Source organism: Lampetra fluviatilis, chromosome 43, assembly GCF_964198595.1.
Source record: "Lampetra fluviatilis chromosome 43, kcLamFluv1.1, whole genome shotgun sequence".
In the NCBI taxonomy this organism is placed as follows: Eukaryota; Metazoa; Chordata; class Hyperoartia; order Petromyzontiformes; family Petromyzontidae; genus Lampetra; species Lampetra fluviatilis.
The window spans coordinates 3,858,429-3,883,471 of NC_136317.1; the positions used below are offsets into that span (position 1 = coordinate 3,858,429).

The 25,043-nt window shown below is 52.4% G+C and overlaps 1 protein-coding gene and 1 long non-coding RNA gene across 2 annotated transcripts; one reads left to right on the top strand and one right to left on the bottom strand.

Moving 5' to 3' along the window:
* Positions 1-510: 510 nt before the first annotated feature.
* Positions 511-25,032, bottom strand: EIF2A (eukaryotic translation initiation factor 2A). The gene is made up of 15 exons (XM_078876175.1): positions 24,935-25,032; positions 22,920-22,989; positions 19,447-19,521; positions 18,296-18,414; positions 18,038-18,137; positions 16,407-16,489; positions 15,627-15,700; positions 11,402-11,546; positions 10,590-10,706; positions 8,923-9,267; positions 8,414-8,658; positions 7,068-7,193; positions 6,446-6,577; positions 3,876-3,941; positions 511-2,943 (listed from the first exon to the last, which is right to left on the bottom strand). The coding sequence occupies exons 1-15, from the start codon at positions 24,966-24,968 to the stop codon at positions 2,878-2,880; spliced, it is 1,797 nt and encodes a 598-aa protein (XP_078732301.1). The 5' UTR covers positions 24,969-25,032; the 3' UTR covers positions 511-2,877.
* LOC144947037 (uncharacterized) lies at positions 3,162-4,227 on the top strand. The gene is made up of 3 exons (XR_013639963.1): positions 3,162-3,200; positions 3,939-3,994; positions 4,204-4,227. It is a non-coding gene; the product is annotated as an uncharacterized LOC144947037 (long non-coding RNA).
* Positions 25,033-25,043: the final 11 nt, after the last annotated feature.

Here is a 25,043-nt window from a genome sequence, read left to right on the forward strand (position 1 = left end):
GTTCCCAGGCAGCCTCCCAATCCAAGTGTCAATCACCCGAAGCCTCCACTCATCTGCTGACAGCGTCAGATGGGCCCAGAGGCCTCGCGTTGCTGAACGTGGCGTGGGCCTGTCACTGATGATCCGAGTTGTTCTGGTGGACACGACGACTAATCCGCTTCAATTGTGCAGAGTTGGCACCCGCTCTGATCAAACATCCAAGCCAAGCTAAGCACTATCCTGGGCCTCTCAAGCTTCGCTTGTACGTTGAACTTCTTTCGCACCGTACGTAACCTAACCAACCGTGCGAATCGGAGGTGCGGGTGAAGGACAACAGATACACACACAAAAAGCAGTTCGATCTCGATGATTTAAAAGTGCATGGCTCCCCAGTGGCTTGCCGATATGACGCTGGGTGCATTCAGGACGCTTTGGTCTGAGCAAATGTACTTGAGGAAATAGGCCAATGTTCATGTTGCATATACTGCATACAGTTTATGTACCGTATAACAAGACACGTTTCACCCATGCTACTCTACTTTGAAATAAACTTTATTAAAGTATTGCTCTCGTGGTGTAAGTAAATGATGCAAAACGCGTCTCGTCTCGTTGAACGTAAACACGGCACGCGCAGGATGGGCGACTTCCAGAACACGCACAGAGGATTCGCATACACACACAGTACACACACAGTACACACACAGTACACACAGTACACACACAGTACACATACAGGACTCACACAGTACACACACAGTACACACAATACTCACACAGTACACACAATACTCACACAGTACACACAGTACACACACAGTACACACACAGGACTCACTCACACAGTACACACACAGTACACATACAGTACACACACAGTACACATACAGGACTCACACAGTACACACACAGTACACACAATACTCACACAGTACACACACAGTACACACAGTACACACACAGTACACACACAGGACTCACACAGTACACACAATACTCACACAGTACACACAGTACACACACAGTACACACACAGGACTCACTCACACAGTACACACAGTACACACAATACTCACACACAGTACTCTCACAGTACACACAGTACACACACAGTACACACACAGGACTCACTCACACAGTACACACACAGTACACACAATACTCACACACAGTACTCTCACAGTACACACAGTACACACACAGTACACACACAGGACTCACTCACACAGTACACACACAGTACACACAATACTCACACACAGTACTCTCACAGTACACACAGTACACACACAGTACACACACAGGACTCACTCACACAGTACACACACACACAGGACTCGCACACACAGTACACACACACAGGACTCACACACAGGACTCACACACAGAACAGAGGACTCGCATATACACAGGAAACGTGCAACTTTCACACATGTGGAACTTAGAGGTGGACAAGGATAAACATGTATTTCATATAGATCCTTGTCTATAAGCCACCTGACATCCGTTTGATGTTATTGTGCGATTATCGGTCTAAAGGTAAACTGCCCCGAGCCAACATGCGCTGCAGGAAATTTATGACTTAACACTGATTTGTTCGCGCAATATTTTCGACCTCATGTTTCGACGCAGATTTTTTTTTTCTCCGATTTGTTTGCTTAACTGCAAAACATTTTTTTTCTTTTACGTTGCCGACCCAGGCCAGTCACTCTAGCATACAAGACTTTTATCCTGGTCTCCCGAGTTCTCGCCTTGGTTATGCGAAAATAAACTCAAAACGAAAAAATTACTCGCATCCTACTCAAGACACAGGACTCGCAAACAGTGAGACCCCCACAAGACTCGCCCTCTCGCAACGTGCCCGAGACTCGCGCGCGTTCACAACACTTACGCTCACGCGACTCGGGATGCGATGGCGGGCACTCCATTCGGCGGGACGACAATTCCAAAACGACGATCGACTCGACAAAGTGCGTCGAATTTCGCGTGCCGCCAACCAATTCGCTAAATCCCACGGACGTCTCACAGACACAGCTCACGGAAGCTGAAGTCGCCCAAAAAGTCGGGAGTGGGGGGGGGATTTGTTTGAAACAAAATGCAAAAGCCCGGCACAGCGATCACAACTCCGCCAGAGAGCCGGAGAGCAGAGGTAATGAGAGTGGTGGCCGGTTTGTGTCTCGGTTGTGATCAACGCCGCATTACAAGTCCTTAAACAATCAACAGCAGCAGCAGCAGCGAGCTGGCCTCCACCTCCAGCGATCTCCCTGAAGGCCAAAGCCACGGGGTAGTGCGTGGCTAATCGCATGCAACATCGGTGGTGAGCGATGTCTGAATCAGTCTCCCCGGGTGCCGCCTTCACCAACTCGCACTGACCAGCGTGGTAAAGTATGGTCAAGCAAACCCCCCCCCCCCCCCCCAGGCAGTGTGGGGGAAGCCTTCATCCAGCAGCGGATTGACAAAGGGCTCTATTTTAATGTATCTGCAGGGGGCGAGTGTGGCGTTTGTAAAAGCTTAAAACGGCAGTGTACAAACCGCACCGGTAATCCGCACACCGTCGCTCGCACGGGGGGTCCCGGCAACGTGCCAGGCCCGACGAGACGATCGCCGTCACTCGATCGCAGGCGTTGTGATGACTCGGGAGGCTTTTGACTCGACTTTATTCAGGCGGGGGGAGAGGGGGGGGTTAGGGCGCATTTGCCGCGGCGGCAAAAAAATGGCACGTTCCGTCCCACCGTCGGGGAGGGGGCGGAGGGAGGGGGACTGCCGTGTCTCGTCCTCACACGCCGGTCAAGCCGACCGAAGCTTGCGCCCCCCCCCCCGCCACCGGCGGCACTCGAGGCCCACCGGCTCCCGTTACTCTCGACTGGGGCCTGCTCATCCCGCCGCCGCCGACAACCGCCGTCAGTCCTGCAGCTCCAGCTGCTCCAACTCCTCCAGCAGCGACGCCTCCATCTGCATCTTCTCCAACTGGGAAGGAGCGAGAATCGGCGTGAACGCGGCACCGGGCACGCGGCGGCTCCCGCATCTCGTCGTGCCGCCGCCCCTCCTCCGGCCACAACGCGGTTGACGGTGATTTCCGCATCACTTCCTGTTGACCTAACCGCTTTCCGATTGGCCACGGCTCGTGTTAACAAGTGAGGCTGGCGAAACAGGAAGCGGTTATGGAAGAGCTCCGCACGACGCGGATCGGGGTTCCGAGCTGGATCCGGAAACGCGTCTGCACGGTGCGTATACAAGTTCTGCATATCCCCTGGCGCAATAGCTCCGGGCCAGAGATCGCAATCGGGTACCTGATACCCGTACCCTACCTCTTCCCCCGAGTGGACATCTCGCGTGGAAAATAAGCTTCATAGCTCACCGGGTACGGGTAGCCGGGTAGCCGTTTGCGACCCTGGTGTGGCCGGGTACGGGTAGGCCGTGAGTCACTGGTGAGTCACGTTCTGTTTACAACCCTTACTAATTGGCTGTGTCAGGTGGTGGCGGGTTTAACGACACATTTATATATTTACACGATCTAACCCAAAAAACCTGTATCATGGATCATTTTGGTCGCGAAAGCCGACTCCGTGTTAATTTTAGCGGTGACTGCACGACGCTCAGCTTTTGGCAGGCCATCATCGAACAAAGACGGTCACTGCATCGCGCGCTTTTCAGATGCCCTTCTGCGGCCGTCTGGAACGCTCTTCCGATATTAGGAAGCCACAGGAGCTACGCACTTTTAAATCATCATCTAGATTGACAAAGTAATTTCTTTTGAACTGCTTTTTGTGTTTAGTGTTTTGTCCTTCCCCCGCACCTCCGATTGGCGCGGTTTGCTACGTACGGTGCGAACGATGTTCAACGTACACACACACACACTTTGGTCCCCACACACGGCCGGCTCCAAGTGGATCGCTCACCTGGTTTTTCTGAAGCTCCTTCCCGCCTGTCTGCTGCTCCCTCAACTGATCGATGGCTTTCAGCTTCTGTAGGAGACAGCACACGGAGGAGGAGCACCACCAACGACGGCGCTCGAGAGGTCAGCGTTTACCGGCAACAATTTCACCGCTTGGTGGTCTGTGGTAACCATTCAAAGTTCTACGTCTTCTATACTCGCTTGACGACCAAATCACTTGACGACCGGTTTCGTGGAACCTCTTACCGTCGTTAAGAGGGGGTTCTCTACTGTAATTATTTTAGTGACTCAATTACCTTTTCCCTCCCCTGCTCTAATGTCCTTTTGTCTAGCCTCTTGATGGAACTTGCTCACCACCACTTCGCCCGACTGGACATCTCGCGTGGAAAAAAGCTTCATAGCTCATCGGATTAATAAAGATTCCGATTCCAAATGACTGACCGTCCGATTCACGTTCCGCGAGCCGTACGAATCGAACCGCCGTGTATCTCGTTACGTGTTCCACTGTGGCTTGGCAGGGCTGCCGTCTTTGACCACGGGGAACCACCAGGGGTCAGTAGCGTCCCGGTCTCGAACACGGGGAGGGCCCGGGAACGTCTCGATCTCTTAACTATTTTTTTATTTTACCAGGTAAGGCCCCACTGAGCTATATTGCTCTTTTTCAGACGCGACCTGGCTATCACAAATGATAGCTCAACAAAGTGGTTAATGTGTAAATGTATTGCAGCCAAACACTCTTTAAACGCGTGACGTCGATTCTAAATGTGGAGGGAAAAACTGGAGGAGCCGGAGAAAAATTCACGCGACCACAGAGAGATATGAAAACTCCAAATATACAGCAGGCGTCAGGGTTGGGATTGAACCCACGACCTCCTGCATACAAGGCGAGGTAGTTAACATCTCGCTACCGCGAGTCGATCAATAGCTGCCACGACACCGCCGCCACAGGCGAACGATGGCTGCAGGGCGTATTGATCTCTCTCCACGATTATTGATCGCTTTTCTCTCCCCAGATTAAAATAGCGCGAACAGAGGGTGCACCGGTGGGGGGAGGGGGTGTTTATTACAGGCTAATAACTGAGAGTGATGGCACAACAATGTTGCTTTTCACTTGATTAAAAAATCCGGCGTGCACAAATTCCGCTTATAAGGGATGTAACGACGTATCGACTCGTTGATGCGTCCCATCGATTCCATAAGCTCACGGTTCACGCATCAAAACGGACGAGTACGGATCGATGTTTTTCAATTCCATAGGTCGCAAGAAATGAGTTTCGCGTCACCCCTGCAGATGCCAGAGGCGGCTGCATCCACCACGGTGCAACAGCAAACCAGCCTCGAATTAAATCGCGACAGTCGAGCGTGAACATTATTCAAATTAGCAGAGGGCGAATCTTTACACCTCTAATTAACACCGTGTCACTCTGAACGACCGTCGGGGGAGGGCGACGGGTTGGAAAGGCCTTCATCCAGCGGTGGACTGATTGATCACTGCTGCCGATGACGATGGAAAACTGCCCGACACAATGTTGTAAATCCGTCGCCCGTTATCACGACGGACGACTGGGGCCAACGCGATTTCACCCGTTGCGATTCGATGCATCGCGCATCACCGACACGGGGTGGGCCGTTTCGATCGCTCAATCAAATCGTCTCTCGTCGCATTTGCCGTCGGGGAAGTGACATTTTCCGCGCGATGACTTCAAACCGACGGAAAACATTTTAACGGCGACGGTTAAAGCCATTCCCTCCGAATTTAGTCGCGAGAATGATACCATCCAAGGTGTACGTCCGGTGTGCTCGCCGCACACCAGCCGACAGCGCTACCTCTCCTGCTCCGCCCGCCGCCCTCCGCCTCCCGTCCGCACCGAGAGGCGAGCTCCGCCAACTGTTCCTGCAACGTCTCTCCATTTGCGCCTTCGGCATTTGCCGTCTCGTCTCTGCTGTGTTTTCCTTTTTTTTCTCGAAAATGTCATTCGTGCAATTGCGTACTCTGTAACGTCTATCCGCGCCGCCTTTCCCCCCCCGCACCTCCCGATTGGCACGGTTGCCTACGTACGGTGCGAAAGAAGTTCAACGTACATACATTTTGCCTTTCATCTGCACCGTATTTGTCTATTTTGTACTGTACTCGCAGGCTTGTTGCGTCTCGTCTTTTTCCACCACATCCTCTGCACTGTGTTTTGTCGTCAGTCGTTCGACCCATTCTGTCATCGCTTCGTCTCCACCAAAGTCTTTCTCCCCTCTCCTTGCACCGTCTCTCGTAGGTTCGTGTGTTGACGTAAAATGATAATTTAATTAGCGTAACATCCCCAACACCATTGTGCCCAATGGAACTCCATCAATTGTGTTGCAAGAGCGAGTTGATGAGTGGATCGTTCGGGTCGAAAATCTATTTTCAATCCACGTGTCGATCTATTGATCTGGGCGAGCTAATGTTGAGCAAGCGGTAATGAAATTGGTAAAAAAAAAAAAAATCACAGCTGCACATTACAGATGCGTTTTAAAGGTGGAACATTTTCCTAAGCCAGCATTTCGGTAATGAATGATGACAAAGGAACAGGATTCTCTCACCTTTTTCAAGGCTTTTATTTTCTTCTCCTTGTCAGGGTCATGCACGCTCTCCGTCGTCGATATCCCCGCAGGCTTTGCGTCGCTGGCAATGTGGGCGGCCGTGTCATCATCGTGCGCCTCTGTTCCGCCCTCCTTCAAACAACATCGCACGTTAAGCATTTGAAAAATATTAAAACGTTATTTAGTCTGAACCCAACAAATTCAACATTTAATGCACACCAACCCGCGATGACATCGTGGAGAGGGAGCGGTGAAATCGGCTCGCGTTCAGGAGCTAGACGGATCGTTGCGTTCCAAGACCGCGGGAGATGGTGACGGTGACGGAGTGGGGATGTCTTCATCCAGCAGTGGATCGATCATGGATGACGACGATGACGATGACTATGAGATAACCCCAACCCAGTAGGAACATAAAACGCGATGGGAGTGGGAGACGCCACGGCAACGGGAGACGTGATTTGGAACGGGAGACACGAAAGAAGCGGCAGACGCGACGGGAACAGGACACGCAACGGGAACGGGAGAGGCGATGCAAGCGGGACACGCAACGGGAACGGGACACGTGATGGAAGCGGGTAACACGATGGCAAGCGGGAGACGCGACAGCAGCGCACGCGCGCACCTGCTTGGCCGCCTTCTTCGCCTCCCGCTTCTTGAGGTTTTTGAGCGCCGCCTTCGACAGCTGCTTCTCCGCCGCCGCGCTCCCCGAAGCCGGCCGCATGTTCTGCGGGAGCTCATCCTCGTCGTGCTGCGCGCCGCACAACCGCAGCCGCCTACGCGTCAGTCCACCGCCCCCCCGCTCCCAACCAACTTGGCCAGCACACGCCCGCCCGCTCGCTCGCACAGCAGAGCGACGAACCAACTCGCTAACGGGGCAGGCGGCAGCGGTTGAAGTGGGGCCAGTATACGCGGCAGAGGTCGCAACCGGGTACCCGATACCCGTACCCTACCCGATACCCGGCTACCCGTACCCGGCCGGGTACGGGTAGCCGTTTGCGACCCTGGTGCGGCCGGGTACGGGTACGGGTAGGCCGTGAGTCACTGGTGAGTAACTGTTTGTCACTCATTTCCCAACGTCTTGTCTCTTCTCACAATTCAAGTTCCTAGAAACAACCCACCCGTGCCTGCAACATGGCTTCATCCCAGAGGTCGCAATCAGGTACCCGATACCCGTACCCTACCTGTACCCGTCTGGGTACGGGTAGGGTACGGGTACGGCCGGGTACGGGTACCCGTTTGCGACCCTGGTGCGGCCGGGTATGGGTACGGGTAAGGAATCAAAACCCATTTGTAACCTCTGATACGCGCCGGTGGTATGACACGGTGGGGAAAAAGGAAATATTTCTTGAATGGGAATCTGTCGGCCGAATCGGTGATCCGATTTGCGCAGAGCTACCTGCCGATTGGAGGTGTGACGCTGGGATATCGGATTGAATAACAACGAATTTTCTACAAAAACAATTAACATTTTCAGTGAACTCGCCAACAGATCTGCACATTTGGAACGACTGGAAAGGTGGTGATGTGGAGGCATTACTGTGGCACTGCAGGGACAACGTGACGCTGCCGCGGGTAGATGCAGCCTACCGGGTGGCTGCTCGTTTGATGATCTAGCGGTGCGTGCTGTTTGAAATTTCGTTAACGCAAAAACTAGATTTCGCAAACTGAACGGTCGCAAATAGAGAGATACCTGCATATTAAGTTAAACTCTAACACAAATATGAATACAATAGAATATCCTTCAAAAGCCAAAGTGATCCCCAGCTCAAACCGAACATTGAGGCGGCGCTCACCTGTTTACCGCCCTGAGCCAGTGGTGGAAATTCCACGTTCCACATTTCTTTCTGCGTTACAATCCGAGCTGTGAGCCCACGTTCGAACGGATAAAATAAACATTTATATTATTCTGCGCAAACCAGCACCTTCGGTCAACCCTTCCTACGCGCCGCTTGGGCAGCGGTGCCGTACCAGCTTGGTGTTGGTGACCGGTTTGTTGCGGAGGGCCGGTGGCCGGTACGTCTGGGGGATCTTCTTCCCCGGTGCGGCCGGTGCGCCGTTGCCAGCGGCGACGTTGCCGGCGGCCCGGCCGGTGAGGCCCGGCTCCGGGTAGGTCCCCTCCGGCACGGGGCGCCACGTGGTCTCCCACACCTCCGAGTTCTCGGCGGCCTCCCAGGTGAACACCGTCGCCCCCAACACGTGCCACACGCGGTAGCCTGCAGGGCAAGCGCGCGCAAACGCCGTCGTTCAAAACGGCTCGCCGGGGGAACACAAGCCTCCTCCCCGCGGCGATCACCCGTCCGTGCGCTATCCAGGCTCAGTCCTGACCACACCGGGCGCGTTCTGGCCGCGACGGCAATAGTGAAGTGTAAACGACACTGAGCGAAGAGACGAACAACAGTCGTGAGTAACGACACCGGCACCGCTCGTGCTCCCACGCGCTCGCTCGTGCCCATGCTCGCGCTCGCTCGTGCGCTCACCGTTGCCGACGCGCAGGCGCGGTGCGCAGGTGGAGGTCAGCACGTGCGCGCCGTCCGGGCACCAGCAGAAGTGCGTCGAGTCCGACGCCGTGATCTGCGACACGAGCGTTTTCTTGCGCACGTCCCAGAACTCCATGTTCCCGCGCAGGTTCCCGAAGCCGGTAAGCGCCAGCAGCCCGCCGTGCGGCGAGTAGGAGGCGGCGTTGCGTGGCCCCGTCCCGAAGTCGAACACGGGCTCGCAGCTGAGGTTGTAGATCGTGGCCTTGGCCGGCATGAAGCCGTAGACCACGCAGTACTCGGTGGACGTCGGGCTCCACGTCGCCTCGTAGATTGGACCGTTCTTGGCTGAACCGCCGCCGCCGGAGAGGGGGACGGGGGAAGGAGTGTGCCGAGAAGAGACGAGATTAGTGCGTAGGTTGGGCACGCGACGATTGGTCGATTTGTCAACGAGAAGACATTTATGAGGGTCGCGAACGCTGGGCACGGATCTGCTAATATTTTCAACTGGTATGTTTTTTTCTTCTTGGTTCTTTCGGTAAAGTCACGTAGAAGGGAAATAATAAAATAATAAAAATAAAACATTATAAAAATACAATAATTCTCACGACGTTTCGGCCACAACGCACGCATAGACAGCGTCTTTCCGACAGACCTGTTCTTCACCTGAGGACGGCTGCTTGCGATGTGGCCGAAACGTCGTGAGAATTATTTTATTATGTTTTATTTATATTATTTTATTATTTCCCTTCTATGTGACTTTACCGAAAAAACCAAGAAGATGAATCCCTGCAGTCACGAAAGCTTTAAACTGGTATGTTTTTTTGCGTAATTTGTTCAATGGCACAGGCCGCTCTTGCAAATGAGACCCATCCGCACCTCTCAAGTTCTCACCTGGTTAAACAAAATAAACTTGAACCTGAAGCAACAGACGCTCTACATTGCACCGTGACATAAAAATGTCACCAATTCTCCAAAAGAATCACCCCCAACCTGGCCACCAGCGGTGTGCAAACTAGACGCGTTAGTGTATAATGTAGTGTATAGAGTGTAAAGCCTGTTTAATGTATAATGTAGTGTATAATGTAGTGTATAATGTAGTGTATATAGTGTAAAGCCTGTGTCATGTATAATGTAGTGCAGTGTGCAATGTATAGTGTAGTGTATAGTGTACTGTAGCGTGCAGTGTTGCGTATAATGTAGAGTATAATGTAGTGTATAGTTTAGCAACTGTAGTATGTACTGTGTAGTGTATAATGTAGTGTATAGTGTAGCATTTAGAAAGTCTAGTATGTAGTGTCAAGTGTAGTGTGGAGTACTGTGTGTAGTGTGTAGTATATAATATAGTGTGAATTGTTCAGTGTGTAGTGCTTAGTGTAGTGTATAGTGCAGAGCAGTGATGGGCAACCCAGACGCGTTCTTGCGCAGAGAAATTGAGTTTTCAGGTCCATAGGTCGTACAGCAGTTTCATTACACGCAAACAAAAAATTGTAATTGTCTATTTGAGTTTCTCTCCTTGTGATGGGACCTTTGTAGGATGAACGTTGAGATCTCTAAGAGGCACGGGGTGACCAATAAAGTCTGAATTGGTCTGTAATAAGGTAGGGCACTGATAAGGGGTTGTTGACCGATGCTGCCACAGTAGCGGCGGCGGCGGCGCTGTGACTCACGCAGCTGCACGATGATGCTCTCCCCGCCCGTGCTCATGTAGTGCAGCGTCTGCTCGCCGTAGTACGACGCGCCCGTCTTGTCCACGTCCGTGCTCGCCACCACCAGCACGGCCGTTGCTGTGCTCGCGCAAGAACAGCAACACGGCGGAGGAGGCACGGGGTGGGGGGCGGGGTTGGGGGAGGGGGGGGTGAGTGGGGGGCAGGGGGTGTAGTTAAGGCGCTTGATGAGTGTCACGTGACCATCACGGGAATCTCATCAAGACGTGGACGGATTCTTTAAAATATACAAACAGAAAATTCACGTTAAGTTAATCCTGATTGTGCTATACGTGTACACACACAAACGTACCCACATGTACACAAAGATAAAAGATCCCCCTATAGCCTTAATAGACTTTGAGGACAAGTGTTGTTAGCAAGCACCTGTGAAGGCCGGCACGGCACACAAGGGTGGCCAGCAGCACGCCCGGCCGCCCTCGTGGCGATGTTTAAACACCGCACCAGATAGTAATTTGAGGCTGAGTCAACCTAGGGGAGGCCCAGGACCGGTTCAGATAATCGTCACCGGTGTTGGCCGTGAGCCGGAGTCGAACTCAGGTCTCCGGGTTCGTAGCGCAGCGCGCTAACCGCTACACGACCGCTCCCCACATGCATATATGTACACACACACAATGGGTACACACATGTACACACATGGGCAAACCCACACACGGAGACGTGCACACACACACACGCACAGTTGTTGCCACAACTGCGAGACATCCGTGCGTGCGGCTCGGAGGAGGAGTAGAGACAAGAGAGGGCAGCCGCACCTTTCTTGTTCCACACCAGGGAGGCGCGGTCGGCCTTGAAGAAACTCCTGTTGGCCAGCGCCTGCGTGGGGCCCCCGAAGTCGGGGTAGCGGTAGAGACGCACGAACGACGGGCCCCCCTTCACTCCCGGCACGTACACGGCCACCTGCGGGCGCCGGCAGGGACGGCACACGGCGCGCGATTGCACGTCTGCAAGCAGCCACCGTCTCGCGCACGCGAGCGATCAGAAACGCGCGCGCGTGCGGTTACACGTGCGCGCGTGTGATCGCACGCTTTCAATCGGCGTTTCTCAAAACGCCAGCCCTCGTGATTCCAGCCACCGCAGTTTGTTAACCTATAATACCTGGGTTTGGCTCTCTGTGACCTGCCGCCGGAGAACCTTTGTCACATCATGTTGCCGCGCGTGGCCTTAGGGTGGTGGCGCGTGCTCGTCGCTTGTCACAGATATTCACGGTTCGAATCCAGCTGGCCACCCCGATTAATACTGCGGGTGTAAAAAACCCCAAAAAAATACACTAACGTGCCGTCCTCTTGTCCTCAAAGTCTACCTCAACAACTTGGCAGGACCCTCCTGTAAAAAGAGTCATGAGACTCAGTGAGGCTTTACTTATTAAGCAAACATAATAACAATAAAGTGCACCTCGCTTGGGACTAAAACAGTGGTGATGCAACGACCACCATACTAAGACGAATGGAGAGCGGTGTTGCTGATTTGCGTACAATAACACTGGTCAACAAAAAACAAAATTCTGGCCTGGACTTTTGCAGCTGTTTTAGACTAATTTCAGGGTGCTGATTCCAAATCTGATCTCAGATTTGCTCTATCACATTATTTTTATGCTATCGGCATACCCCATTTTCATTGATTTTACCCGAAATTAACTCTGTCACTTATGATTGCAAGTTGTTGCGAGTCAGTGACTGCTTTAGTGTTAACATATGGTGCTGTATTTGTAGGACAGTCTGTTTATAATATCATTTAATGTAGATATCCACATTTATTTAATATTTTTCTTCTGCAGTTTTAATTGAAAATGCAATATTTGATATCTCAAAAATGATGTGATGTGATAGACAAAAACTGATGCCAGATTTGGAATCAGCACCCCAAAATTACCTTAAAACCGTTGGAATACCTTATGCCAGAAAAAGTGTGTTGACCAGTCTTATTAATAAGTAAACGGTACTGGGCAGGGCATGAATTGGATGATCAGAGTGGCTCCCGGCATCCGTTCCCATCCCCACAAATGGCTGGGGACATGCAGCTCAAAGACGAGTTCCTAGATGGAGCCTGCGGCCTTGCTCACATCGTATAGCAGCTCTTCCGTTCACTTATGGTTTCACAAGCCTCAATTTATACACCAGCCTCTCCAATCAGGAGCTTCATGAATGATACGGGTTTGAAGGGAGCCACGGTGGCAAGATGTTAACCACCTCGCCGGGTGTACAGGAGTTGGTGGGTTCAATCCTCACCCCGACGCCTGTGTATGTTTGGAGTTTGCATGTTCTCGCTCCCCGTGGTCGTGTGGATTTTTCTTCGGGGGTCCACTGGTTTTTCCCTCCACATTTAGAATCAACATCATGCTTAAGAGTGTTTGGCTGATGTACGTTTACACGTGACAAGCCACTTCGTCGAGCTGTCATTTGTGGCTAGGTTGGTTTTTACAAAAAATGAGCTACATAGTTCAGTGGGCCTTATCGGGTAAAATAAAAAATGGTAACGGTTTTACTCTTCTTGGTTCTTTTGGTAAAGTCACGTAGAAGGGAAATAATAAAATAATAAAAATAAGCCTCAAGGCTCTCTTCCCCCTCCAACCCAGCTTAAATATACGCTCCAAGCCTGGGGTGTTTCATTCAGATGCTGTCTTCCCGACAGACCTGTTCTTCACCTGAGGACGGCTGCTTGCGTTGTGGCCGAAACGTCGTGGGAATTATTTTATGTTTCATTTTTATTATTTTATTATTTCCCTTCTACGTGACTTTACCGAAAGAACCAAGAAGATGAATCCCTGCAGTCACGAAAGCTTTAAATCGAAACGGTTTTACTGTTAAGGGCTCTCGGATGTGAGGTCACCTTGGTTCCCATCACCAAACGCCACTGTGCATCATTATCGACATGGGGCTCTGTAACACAAAGGGCTGTGGTAAATGGTTAACAAGAGGCGGAGCCGATGAAATCCAAATTTTCTAGGTTAAAGGTAATTTTTTTTTGTAACCGTAAGTTCGATCTCGTTTGCATGATTTACAAACCCTAAGCTTTCAGACGACTCCTCCAATCGTTTAAATTGGTGGAGCGGCTGACGAGGACTTCACACACGCACACATTATAGCGGTGTGTGTGTAATAAACTGGTACAAGTGCCGTTTCCTGACAAATCGAAATATCCTCGGAGGGGAGAAAAAATAAAATAAAAATCTGCCCACGTTGGCGCCACCGCTCTTCCTCCCTGCACTTATTATCTTTACGATACAGCAGCCCGCGTCAGCCGAGCCTCCCGGCGTGCTTTAAGCACACAGAAGCTTTGTTTTCCCCGTTTCACTCGCGCACCACCGAACATCGCTTCCTTCACATCTGCCAACCGCAAAAAAACAAGCAAAACAAACGGGTGGGCCGGCCAACCACGGCGCCTTAAAAACACCCCGCGCTCCCCATTCGCACGCCAACAAAAAATATAGGGGGGGGGGGGGGGGATCCAGGGATCCAGGATAAGTGAAGGCCCCGAGCTGGCACCGCCTCGGGAACGCCGGACGACTTCTAAGCGCGCGAGTCACGCCGCCGAGAAATAACGAGCAATTATAAGAGAAACTACAAAGGACGCCAAACTTCCCCGACCGCCGCTGCCTCCGCCCCATGCAATGTAATCGCACTAATGTCCTCGACGGCCGGTTTGAAAAGCGGCGTCGCCGGCGAGAGCTGGAAGATTTGGCTGCGCGTCCGACCGCCGGGGCGGGGCGGGGCGGGGGGAGCCGTGCCGGGCAGTGGGTACAGCGCCTCGCTCCCGCGGCCACTGGAACAGTTTGTTCGACGGCCGCGTGGCGTTTCCCGGTGACACGCGGCGCGCACAAACACTTGGGCGCGCACGCGTACGAAGCGTAAACAACACCGCTGTTTTTTTTTCAAAATAAATGTTTTAAATGTAAATACCGTTTTGTGTTCGGTTCGTATGCCGTTTTGTAATTCCACATTTCTCATATCGAGTGGGGTTTTTTTGTTTGTTTTGCTGTAAAAATGTTTGGCCTGGAAGCATCTCGAGATTTTTCTTTTCGTTGCCAAGTCCCGACACGTGGATTGACGTCGGAAAGCGACGTCAAACTGCGCGCGTACCAAAGCGGTGATTCTCAAAGCGCATATTCCATCACGATTGACTTTACTATAATCCTACATCATGTGCCACAAGGACCAGGGCAAAAAAACAAGAGTTGATGTCTGAATCGAAATGTGACCACTTATGTAATCATACCTGTCAACTGATACGGATTACCCCATATTCTTGTACAGGGAAATTGAGTTTTCTGGTCCATACAGCGTACAGCCGTTTCAATACGGGCAACAAAAAATGTCTTTGTGTTTCTCCCTTGTGATGGGACTTTGCAGGATGAACGTTGAGATTTTTAAGGTGCACGGATTGACCAGTAAGCTCTGAATTGGTCTGTAATAAAGTAGGGCACTGATAAGGGGTTGTCAGGTTTGTGTAATAGTGGGGCATGGGTGGGGGGGGGCAATCCGTACCTTTTTACCTTCCCATGCTGTATCGATATACAACCCCACACCTGGATATTTGCAGCAAAAAAATCATATTTTAGCCAATTTCAACGCAGTACCTGGCAACGTCATTGTCCAGAAACTCGTAGGAATTTGTCGAGACCAGGCCGATTCAAGCGAATAAAAAAAAAAAAGTTAAATGTCACTCCACCGTACCGCCGCCGGTGCTGCCGGTAGCACCGGCGAGCGACTTCACGGCGCCGGCGCGTGCCACCGGAACGAGAGGGGCTCGGCAAAGCGCTAGAACCCGCACGCTCTCTCGCTCTCTCACGACGCAACGCCCGATCCACAAATACAAAGGAGACATCGCAGCGATACACTCCGCTGCTTCTGATGCGATTGTCTGACTTGAACACCTGAATGTGAAATTGCAGTTGTTGCTCTGCATCTCCATTAGCCGTACGAAAGAAGAAGATGACTCGCTCTCTCTCTCTCACGCTCTCTGACACTCTCACTCGCTCACCTTGCTGGGGCTGGGCCCAGGGGACAGCTGGAAGTCCGCCACCTTCTGCTGGAACAGCTTGTTCGCGATCGTGTCTGCGGCGAAACGCACACGTGCCGCTCGTTAACCCAGTGGAACGGGGGAGGGGGGGGGGTACCATTTTATAGCCGTGGGACAAATTTCACTCTTTCGGATACCTTTAGCGGAAAGTCAAACAGTCATCGACAATAAACGTCGATTGCGCTCGGACTGTAGGCATCGACCGCATACTTCGACAAGGACTTCAAAGAAGAACAGGCGACCGGGCCCGATACAATAAGCAACTCGACGTTGCCAGGTTGAAGTTACTCCGCTTAGTTTGGCCAAGTTGCTTGGAGTTTACATATAGACGTCGTTGGCGGTGCAGTTTTTGTTTAAGCGGCAGGCCTCGCGTGGCGGTGCGGCAGGCCATACGGCGTGAAACCCGTGGGTCGCGTCCAGGCCCATGGTCTGCAGGTTCCCCAACCCCCGCTGTACAAGTTCACGCCCCGGTTCAACGGGCATTGCCGCGGCGCCAGGGCCAGGTTCGGATGTCGCTCGCCGCCGACCTTAGCCGTGGTCGGGAATGGAACTCGAACGGTCGCGCCGGGTTCACAACGAAGGGCGCCAAATACTGCGCCACCATAATCCGTGAAAATCGTGAACTGAACCTCAACGCGCGCTGTTGACGCACACATCATGGGGTCGTCAAGAGTCGATTTTGATTTACCCGTCGCCGTTTGCCTCCTGCGTGGAGGCTCACGGTGGCGCTTGGTCGCTCACCGAAGTTGTTGTCTTCGAAGAAGTGCACCTCGTTGTTGACCATCCTCGCGCAGAGCTTCTCGTCGTCTGACCAGCTGGGGCTCCTGGGAGAGGAGGGGTCAAAGGTCACAGGGGTTAGGAGAAGAAACGGGCTGGAGCTCGCCACGTAGCAGGCGTTAGGGTGTGGCAGTCATCGACACTTCACCACTGCGGGGTGCGATTTGGTGGATAAAAGAATCGGAATTAACACTGTCAGAGCTGAGCCTGTCTTCCCAGGAAGATCTCATTGAGTCTTATGAGTTTTTCGAGAAGGGTCCTGCATTCGGATGTTTAATTTTAGTAAATGTGTTTATTAAAATCAAACCTCAATATTCCATGTCATAAAATACACTTAAATAATGAAGCAAGCGATGAATTTTGCCAGTTTTTTCCCGTTAAGATCACTCGCACTCTGCTGCTGCCCCCATTGTCTGGAATGGCCCTCCCCCAGCCGTCCACGCTGTTGACTCCCTGTTCCCGTTTCATTTTTCCTCTATGCCCAACTGGGTCTATGAAATAATTACGCCCAATATTTACGTGTAAGATCCCAAGATGCTGTCCTCATTTAGATGCTACATGAAACCACATTTTATTGCACTGACCCACACAAACTCACTTTTAAACTCACACAGTGATCCATAAACTCATATGGCGACCAAGAGACTTACAAAGAGACATTTAGACACAGAGACCCCGGGGGACATGCAGACCCACACAGGAACCTATAACTCATACAGAGACCCACAGACCTACGCAGAGACCCATAAACTCATATAGGGACATGTAGACCCACACGGGGACCTGTAACTCACACAGAGAACCAAAGACTCACACAGGGACCTCTAGACTCAGAAACCTATGACTGCCTCTTTCTCCATAAAATATGCCCACCTTCCAAACACAATTTCGAGACGCGGTCGCAATGAAACACTTTACATATCCACATTCAGCTGTGTGGCCTCCCAGACGCGCATCGCAAGCCACCCTTACTCATGCATGGACAAATAGACTCACACAGGGACCCAGAGACACTTCTCTAGCAGAGGTCGCAACCGGGTACCCGATACCCGTACCCTACCCGATACCCGGCTACCCGGCCGGGTACGGGTAGGCCATGAGTCACTGGTGAGTAACCGTTTGTCACTCATTTCGGGTAGGGTTCGGGTAGGGTACGGGTACCCATTTGCGACCCTGGTGCGGCCCAGTACGGGTACGGGTAAGGAATCAAAACCCGTTTGTGACCTCTGTTCTCTAGCAACCTATAACCGACTGCCTCTCCGGGGTTAAATAAAGTACCCCAGGGCCGTTGCAGAGCGTTGTGAGACGCTGCGCGACCGCACGCGGCACCCGTATCGAACGGAGCCGACGCGAGTGTGTGCGCGAGTGTGTGCGTGAGTGTGTGTGTGAGTGTGCGAGTGTGTGCGCGAGTGTGTGCGCGAGTGTGTGCGCAAGTGTGTGCGCGAGTGTGTGCGCGAGTGTGTGTGTGTTTGCGAGTGTGTGTGTGTGTGCGCGAGTGTGTGTGTGTGTGTGCGCGAGTGTGTGTGCGAGTATGTGTGCGAGCGCCACCCCGACGAATGCAGCCGCAACGGGCCAAGGGTAAAACGGCCTCTCACCATCCCTGCTGCTTCTTCTGGAAGAAGGCCTTCAAGCACTTGCCCTCCTTGAGGTCCCACAGCGTCAGGTTGGGCTCCCCCTTAGGGTTGTCTTTGGTTGCTGGGAGGCGACACACACGGCGAGGTCGGGGGGAGCACGGTAGTGGGGGGGGGGGGGGAGCGGCGATCACGATGCTACAATCCGTATCGCGAGCAGCTGAAAATTTGCGTCGTCGAATGTGTCCGTCTTCGAGTTCCCGGGTGTGGGAGGCCACTCACTCATGTAGGGCTGCCACACGGCGAGCAGCGTGCCGAGTGGCGAGAACGCCAGGCACGCCGTCTTCGGCACGTCCAGGCTGTGCAGCAGCTTGCATTCCGGCAGGCTCATTACCTGCACCCTACCGGGGGAGCAACGGACACTCGCTCACGCGCTCGCTCGCTACCCGACTTGCTCACTCATTCACTCACCCACCCGCCCGCCCGCCCGACTTAACAGACTGTTGGGGCAAGTGCTCTTGGCGAGCACCGAGGAAGGCCGGCACGGCACACGAAGGGGTGGGTGGTCAGCACTACGCCCAAGTGCCTGTCTCCCTAGTGGCGGTGTTTACACACTGTACCAGGTACCCATTTGAGGCCGAGTCGACCTTAGGGAGGACCAGAATCGGTTCAAATAATCGTCACTGGTGTTGGCCGTGAACGGGAATCGAACTCTGGTCGCCGGGTTTGTAGCGCAGTGCGCCAACCACTGTGCCACCGCTCGCCATACGCACACACACGTTTATTCAGTCACACATTCAGTAAACCCACGCACCCTTTAACTCACTCATCCACTTACCTACTCATTCACTAACCGGCCGACTAATCCACTTACAAACACTTTCAAGCACTTTATTGCTCATTCACTCAACCACCATTCATTCACTCATTGAATACATTGCAGAAATTATTCAATAACTTTATTATTCACCCAGACACGTATCCAATACCTGGCTGAATCATTCACTCGCCCACTCCTTCAATAACACACTTGCTCATTCACTCACGCAATTACATATTCATTTACTTAGTCTCTTTAATACATAGACTTTCGCGACCGACATTTAGAGGTTTCTGGGTTAGATCAAGTATCTAATGTGATGATACCCAAAAATTTACTTAGTCTCTTTAATACATAGACTTTCGCGACCGACATTTAGAGGTTTCTGGGTTAGATCAAGTATCTAATGTGATGTGACTTTACCGAAAGAACCAAGAAGATGAATCCCTGCAGTCACGAAAGCTTTAAATCGAAATTCAGCGTCCCATTATTTGACAGTTCGTTTTTTTTCGAGCTGTCAGAGGTTTGGGTTCAGGACAAAACCTCCCCACGGCAGCCGAGCCCTCGCGAGAGTCGGCATTTATTATTTCCTATCCGAGAGGGTCGTGCTTACTTCTCTCCATTGCACCAGGCCAGCTGCGTGCCACTGCTGTTGAACGCCAGAACCCTGCAGGTCTTCTTGTCCTCGCTGGGCGCAGGATGGTAATCCGAGGGACGGGGACGCCGTTGGAAAAACAAGAGAGAGAGAGTGGTTTGTTTTGTTAACGGAGCTGTACGAAAAACACACACACAAAACACGCGGACACAGGCCCCACTGTTCCGACGCCAACGTCGTCGCCATCCATCACGCGAAGGTGAGATGCGCCGCTCCGCCCAATCGCTCTCGCGTTGCCAGGGTGACCCTCATCCGCTGCTATGGCAACCGGTACGTTAGTGGCTGCGGAGAGGGGAGGGGCCTTGGGGGGTGCGGTGAAAGTTAAAGCGAGGTGAAGTGCATAAAAGATGAACGGAGCGATAAACAAGGCGATAGAAAAAACGTTAATATTTAAATAAACTACTATGTGCGGCGTGAAAAGGTTTGGAGCAGAGTCAAGCACGTCAGGACAAAGGGAGAGCGCGCGTGGAAGCGTCCCGGTAGCGTTTGATTTTGGCAAAACAACTTTGATTTTACGTTCGAGTGAAAGGGCGACAGGCTCGGGGCGACAGAAACGCACAGAGGAAATAAAAAGTAAAAGAGACCCTCGCAAAATGACGCAAGACAACAACGGCTCCTTTATTGAGAAGAACTTTAGGTCGGCCGGGGGCTGACCGAAAAGCACAGCGAGTGCGGTCCAGCAGCAGAATGGCCCCGTGCGATTCACCGTACTAATGAGGGGTCGGGGGTGGGGGTCACTCTGGGGGGTGTCCCCCACACTGGGAGAGCTGGGCTGTGACTGGCCCTGACTGACTCAACCAAGCATAGAAAGGCCCAGATTTGAAGCTTTCGTGACTGCAAGGGTTCATACTCTTAGTTCTTTCGGTAAAGTCACGTAGGTAAAAAATGAAATAAAAATTTATAAAAAATAAAACAATACAAATTAATAAAAATAAAACAATAATGATTTTTATTGTTTTATTTTTATTAATTTTAATTTCATTTTTTACCTACGTGACTTTACCGAAAGAACTAAGAGTACATATAAAGGCCAACGTTCTGAATTAAATAAAACGGACTTCAGTTCATCTTCGTCTCCCCCCATTAATACATTTTTTAAAAGCCTGAGTCACTTCCTTCTGCACGTACAAAGCGTGTGCATAGAATTGTCACTCCACTGCTGGATGATGGCCTCTCCTCGCCGTGGCAACTCGTTTGACCATACTTCACCACGCTGGTCAGTGTGGGTGCGTGAAGGTGGGAAAGTATAAACGTTGGTGCGTAGTAGAGTACAAAAGCGTATTTTGCTGCACGGCCTCCTGTTGACTGCACAGCGCCGTACCAGCAGCCGACAGCACCTGGTTTTGTGCACGGTGACGGCCCATCAGGCGCTGTCTGGGCTCAAACTCTGCTTAGCTTCTGAGATCTGATGAGATCAGGCGCATTCCAAGCGACCTGCCCAGAGCCATGGACTCATAATATGCAGCAGCATTTGAATCTTACGGCGAGACCCCGGGGTCCCACAAGCCCCCGGCTCTCAAATAAACTTTGTTGTGACGTCATTTTATGTCTGATGAAGGCGAACGATACGGCGATATCTTCCTCTCGACGAGCTCTACACGATGCGCTAATCAAAGTTTTGTTTCATCTGTGCATCCGTCCTCGCTGCGCTTGGACGACATGACAACAGATTGATCCGCGCCAGGTGGGTCGCGGTTGAAGGTGGGACGGAGTTGCCAAATGGAAATTAATTAATAACGATTTTGACTTCCGTTTATTCGGGACCCCGGGGTCCCGTCATAAGGTTCATTTGTTCAAACAAACTGTTGCAGTTCCGACCATGAGGGTTTGATTGGCAGAACTGCTGGTTTGTCAGACGCTGTTGGCAAGAGCACTCACACTTCACCAGTGCCAAAAAGCAAGATTGCATTAGAAATTAATTAAGTTTTATTTTGGTAAATTACGACAAATAATTTCATTTCCTTACACTTTTGGTCACGCCACGTAAAAAATATAGGCTTTAGCCCAATTGATGTTTTTTCCTTCCAGAATTACATTTATCCAGCAGAAATAATCAAATATCGAGTGTCCTCTATTGTAAAGTTGGGACCGTACCCATTGAACCTTTGAAAGTTATTTTAACTCCGTTATTCTACTTTTCATTGTTTGTTATGATGACTATGTCATTGCAAAATCTGACAAGGTCAAATCTTACCACACTAAAGTTTATGCCTTTATTTAACCGAGGCAATTTCCGGAGAATATCTTCCCCGCCGTCGAAATAAACAGCCTGGGTGAGGGTGCATCTCAAGCAACGTAAGAACCAATGGCAAGGAACGACTCTAAACCATTTGACAGGTAAACACGAAAGACTGTAGAGTTGGATTAAATATAAATAAGAGCAAGTAACCCACAAGTTCACTGACCAAAGGAAAATAAGTGATGCAGGAAGCTGTGACGCACAACTGAAGAGGGCGCCACTGAGAATTCCCTAATTTTCAAGGTCATGCCTCCCGGAGTGTGGCGAGTGTGGTGGGCGAGGTGGATTGTGAGTGTGGTGGAGTGTGGTGGGCGAGGTGGAGTGTGAGTGTGGTGGGCGAGGTGGAATGTGAGTGTAGTGGAGTGTGGTGAAGTGTGGTAGAGTGTGGTGGAGTGTGAGTGTGGTGGGCGAGGTGGAGTGTGAGTGTGGTGGGCGAGGTGGAGTGTGAGTGTGGTGGGCGAGGTGGAGTGTGAGTGTGGTGGGCGAGGTGGAGTGTGAGTGTGGTGGGCGAGGTGGAGTGTGAGTGTGGTGGGCGAGGTGGAGTGTGGTGGGCGAGGTGGAGCGTGAGTGTGGTGGAGGAGTGTGAGTGTGGTGGGCGAGGTGGAGTGTGAGTGTGGTGGGCGAGGTGGAGTGTGGTGGGCGAGGTGGAGTGTGAGTGTGGTGGAGGAGTGTGAGTGTGGTGGGCGAGGTGGAGTGTGAGTGTGGTGGGCGAGGTGGAGTGTGGTGGGCGAGGTGGAGTGTGAGTGTGGTGGAGGAGTGTGAGTGTGGTGGGCGAGGTGGAGTGTGGTGGGCGAGGTGGAGTGGAGTGTGGTGGAGTTTGGTGGGCGAGGTGGAGTGTGAGTGTGGTGGAGTGTGAGTGTGGAGGAGTGTGGGTGTTGTGGAGGAGTGTGGTGGAGTGTGAGTGTGGTAGAGTGTGGTGGGCGAGGTGGAGTGTGAGTGTGGTGGTGGAGTGTGTGGTGGAGTGTGGTGGGCGAGGTGGAGTGTGAGTGTGGTGGGCGAGGTGGAGTGGAGTGTGGTGGAGTTTGGTGGGCGAGGTGGAGTGTGAGTGTGGTGGAGTGTGAGTGTGGTGGTGGAGTGTGAGTGTAGTGGTGGAGTGTGAGTGTGGTGGTGGAGCGTGGTGGTGGAGTGCGAGTGTGGTGGAGTGTGGTGGGCGAGGTGGAGTGTGAGTGTGGTGAGGCGAGGCACGCTGTACCCGGGGAAGGCGCTGTTTTCTTTAAACTCGGGAGGCCCATCGATGAGCTGGAGACCACCCGAGCCTCTGACTGCGTCGCAATAAAACACAAAACTCGTCAGCAAAATCAGCGCCAGCCTCCCGCGGATATCCTCTTATAAGCGCATGCGACTATACACGCAGAGGTCAGATCGCTGAGATCCTGGGTTTGAGCCACCGTGATTCAACCAGGTTCTCAAGTGGGGAGAGCTGGTGGTCTCAGCCTGGCCATCGATGACTTCACAAACACAGCCGTGACATTAAAGTTGATAGTGTAAATGCTTACCCCGAGCTCTTAATACTCTGATAGTGCCCTGTTTTTGAGTTGTACGCCTTTTGGCGTCATCTGGTCCAACACCAAAGGAGACTAGGCTCTAAGAAAAGCTGTCTCGGGTGTGGACCAATCAACTTCAAGGACAGTGCATATCATTACCATTATCAGAGTTGTTTCTTTTTGTTTGCATTTTGACTGCTTGTGTTGCAGTTATTGCAAACATGATGCCTTGTATAAAGGTGTCAGTTTTGTACCAGTTTAAAGGGTAAAAACCTATTACTATATTGAAGTTGATTGCGCAGCTACTTTTGCGAAATCGCAGGCCACAGATTAACGCGACTGTCAGCGGCAGAGCGGGTGTGAAAGGGCTGTCCCCCGACTTTGAGAACCAGGTCCACTTGAAATAATTGCAAGAGCTGCATTCACCACAGCACTCTGCTATAACACCCCACACACACACAAACTACATCACCCAGATCCATCATCACAACACCCACCTACAACATCTGCCTTCATCATCACAGCGCTCACCACCCTGCCACCCATAGCACCCACATTCATCACGGCATCCAGGCTGATCACTTCACCCACCAACATCGTAGTAGTAGGTTTTTACCCTTTAAACTGGTACAAAACTGACACCTTTATACAAGGCATCATGTTTGCAATAACTGCAACACAAGCAGTCAAAATGCAAACAAAAAGAACCAACTCTGATAATGGTAATAATATGCACTGTCCTTGAAGTTGATTGGTCCACACCCGAGACAGCTTTCCTTAGAGCCTAGTCTCCATTGGTGTTGGTTCTTTTTGTTTGCATTTTGACTGCTTGTGTTGTGGTTATTGCAAACATGATGCCTTGTATAAAGGTGTCAGTTTTGTACCAGTTTAAAGGGTAAAAACCTACTACTATATTTTGCCACTGGTAAAGGAGATGTCTCATGGTGTAACCACGAACATCGTCACCCATGACCTTATCCACTGCTGGATGAGGCCCAACTCTTGAGCCACGCGGCTCTCGCAGCAGCGGCCGCCACGTGCCGCTTGCACTACAACAGCTGCCACTAGGCCCGTCACGCCGCACGTGCCACCACAGCAGCAGCGTAGCTCGCAACAGGCACTGCCATAGAGCCTCTTGCTCTCTTCACAGCCTCCTCCTCCTCGTCATCGTCACCACCTCGTCTCTTGCCATCATCATCATCATCCATTCCCCTCCTCCTCGTGTCTCGTACTCCTCACCCCCCCTCGTCACCCCCCCCCCCCCTCGTCACCCCCCCCCCTCGTCACCCCCCCTCCTCGTCACCCCCCCTCCTCGTCTCCACCTCCCCTCGTCCCCCCCACCCCCTCCCCTCGTCACCCCCCCCACCCCCTCCCCTCGTCACCCCCCCCCCCTCCTCGTCTCCACCTCCCCTCGTCCCCCCCACCCCCTCCCCTCGTCACCCCCCCCCCCACCCTCTCCCCTCGTCCCCCCCCCCCACCCTCTCCCCTCGTCCCCCCCACCCCCTCCCCTCGTCACCCCCCCCCACCCCCTCCCCTCGTCACCCCCCCCCCCTCCTCGTCTCCACCTCCCCTCGTCCCCCCCCCCACCCCCTCCCCTCGTCACCCCCCCCACCCTCTCCCCTCGTCCCCCCCACCCCCTCCCCTCGTCACCCCCCCCACCCTCTCCCCTCGTCCCCCCCACCCCCCACCCCCTCCCCTCGTCATCGTCCTCGTCGCCTCTCACCCACGAGCAGGGGCACAGGCGCCGCCATGTTCATCTCGCGCCGGGGGTCCTGGGAGAGAGAGAGGAGGGGGGCGGCGACGGTGGGGGGGTCAGGGGTCACGAAGTAGCG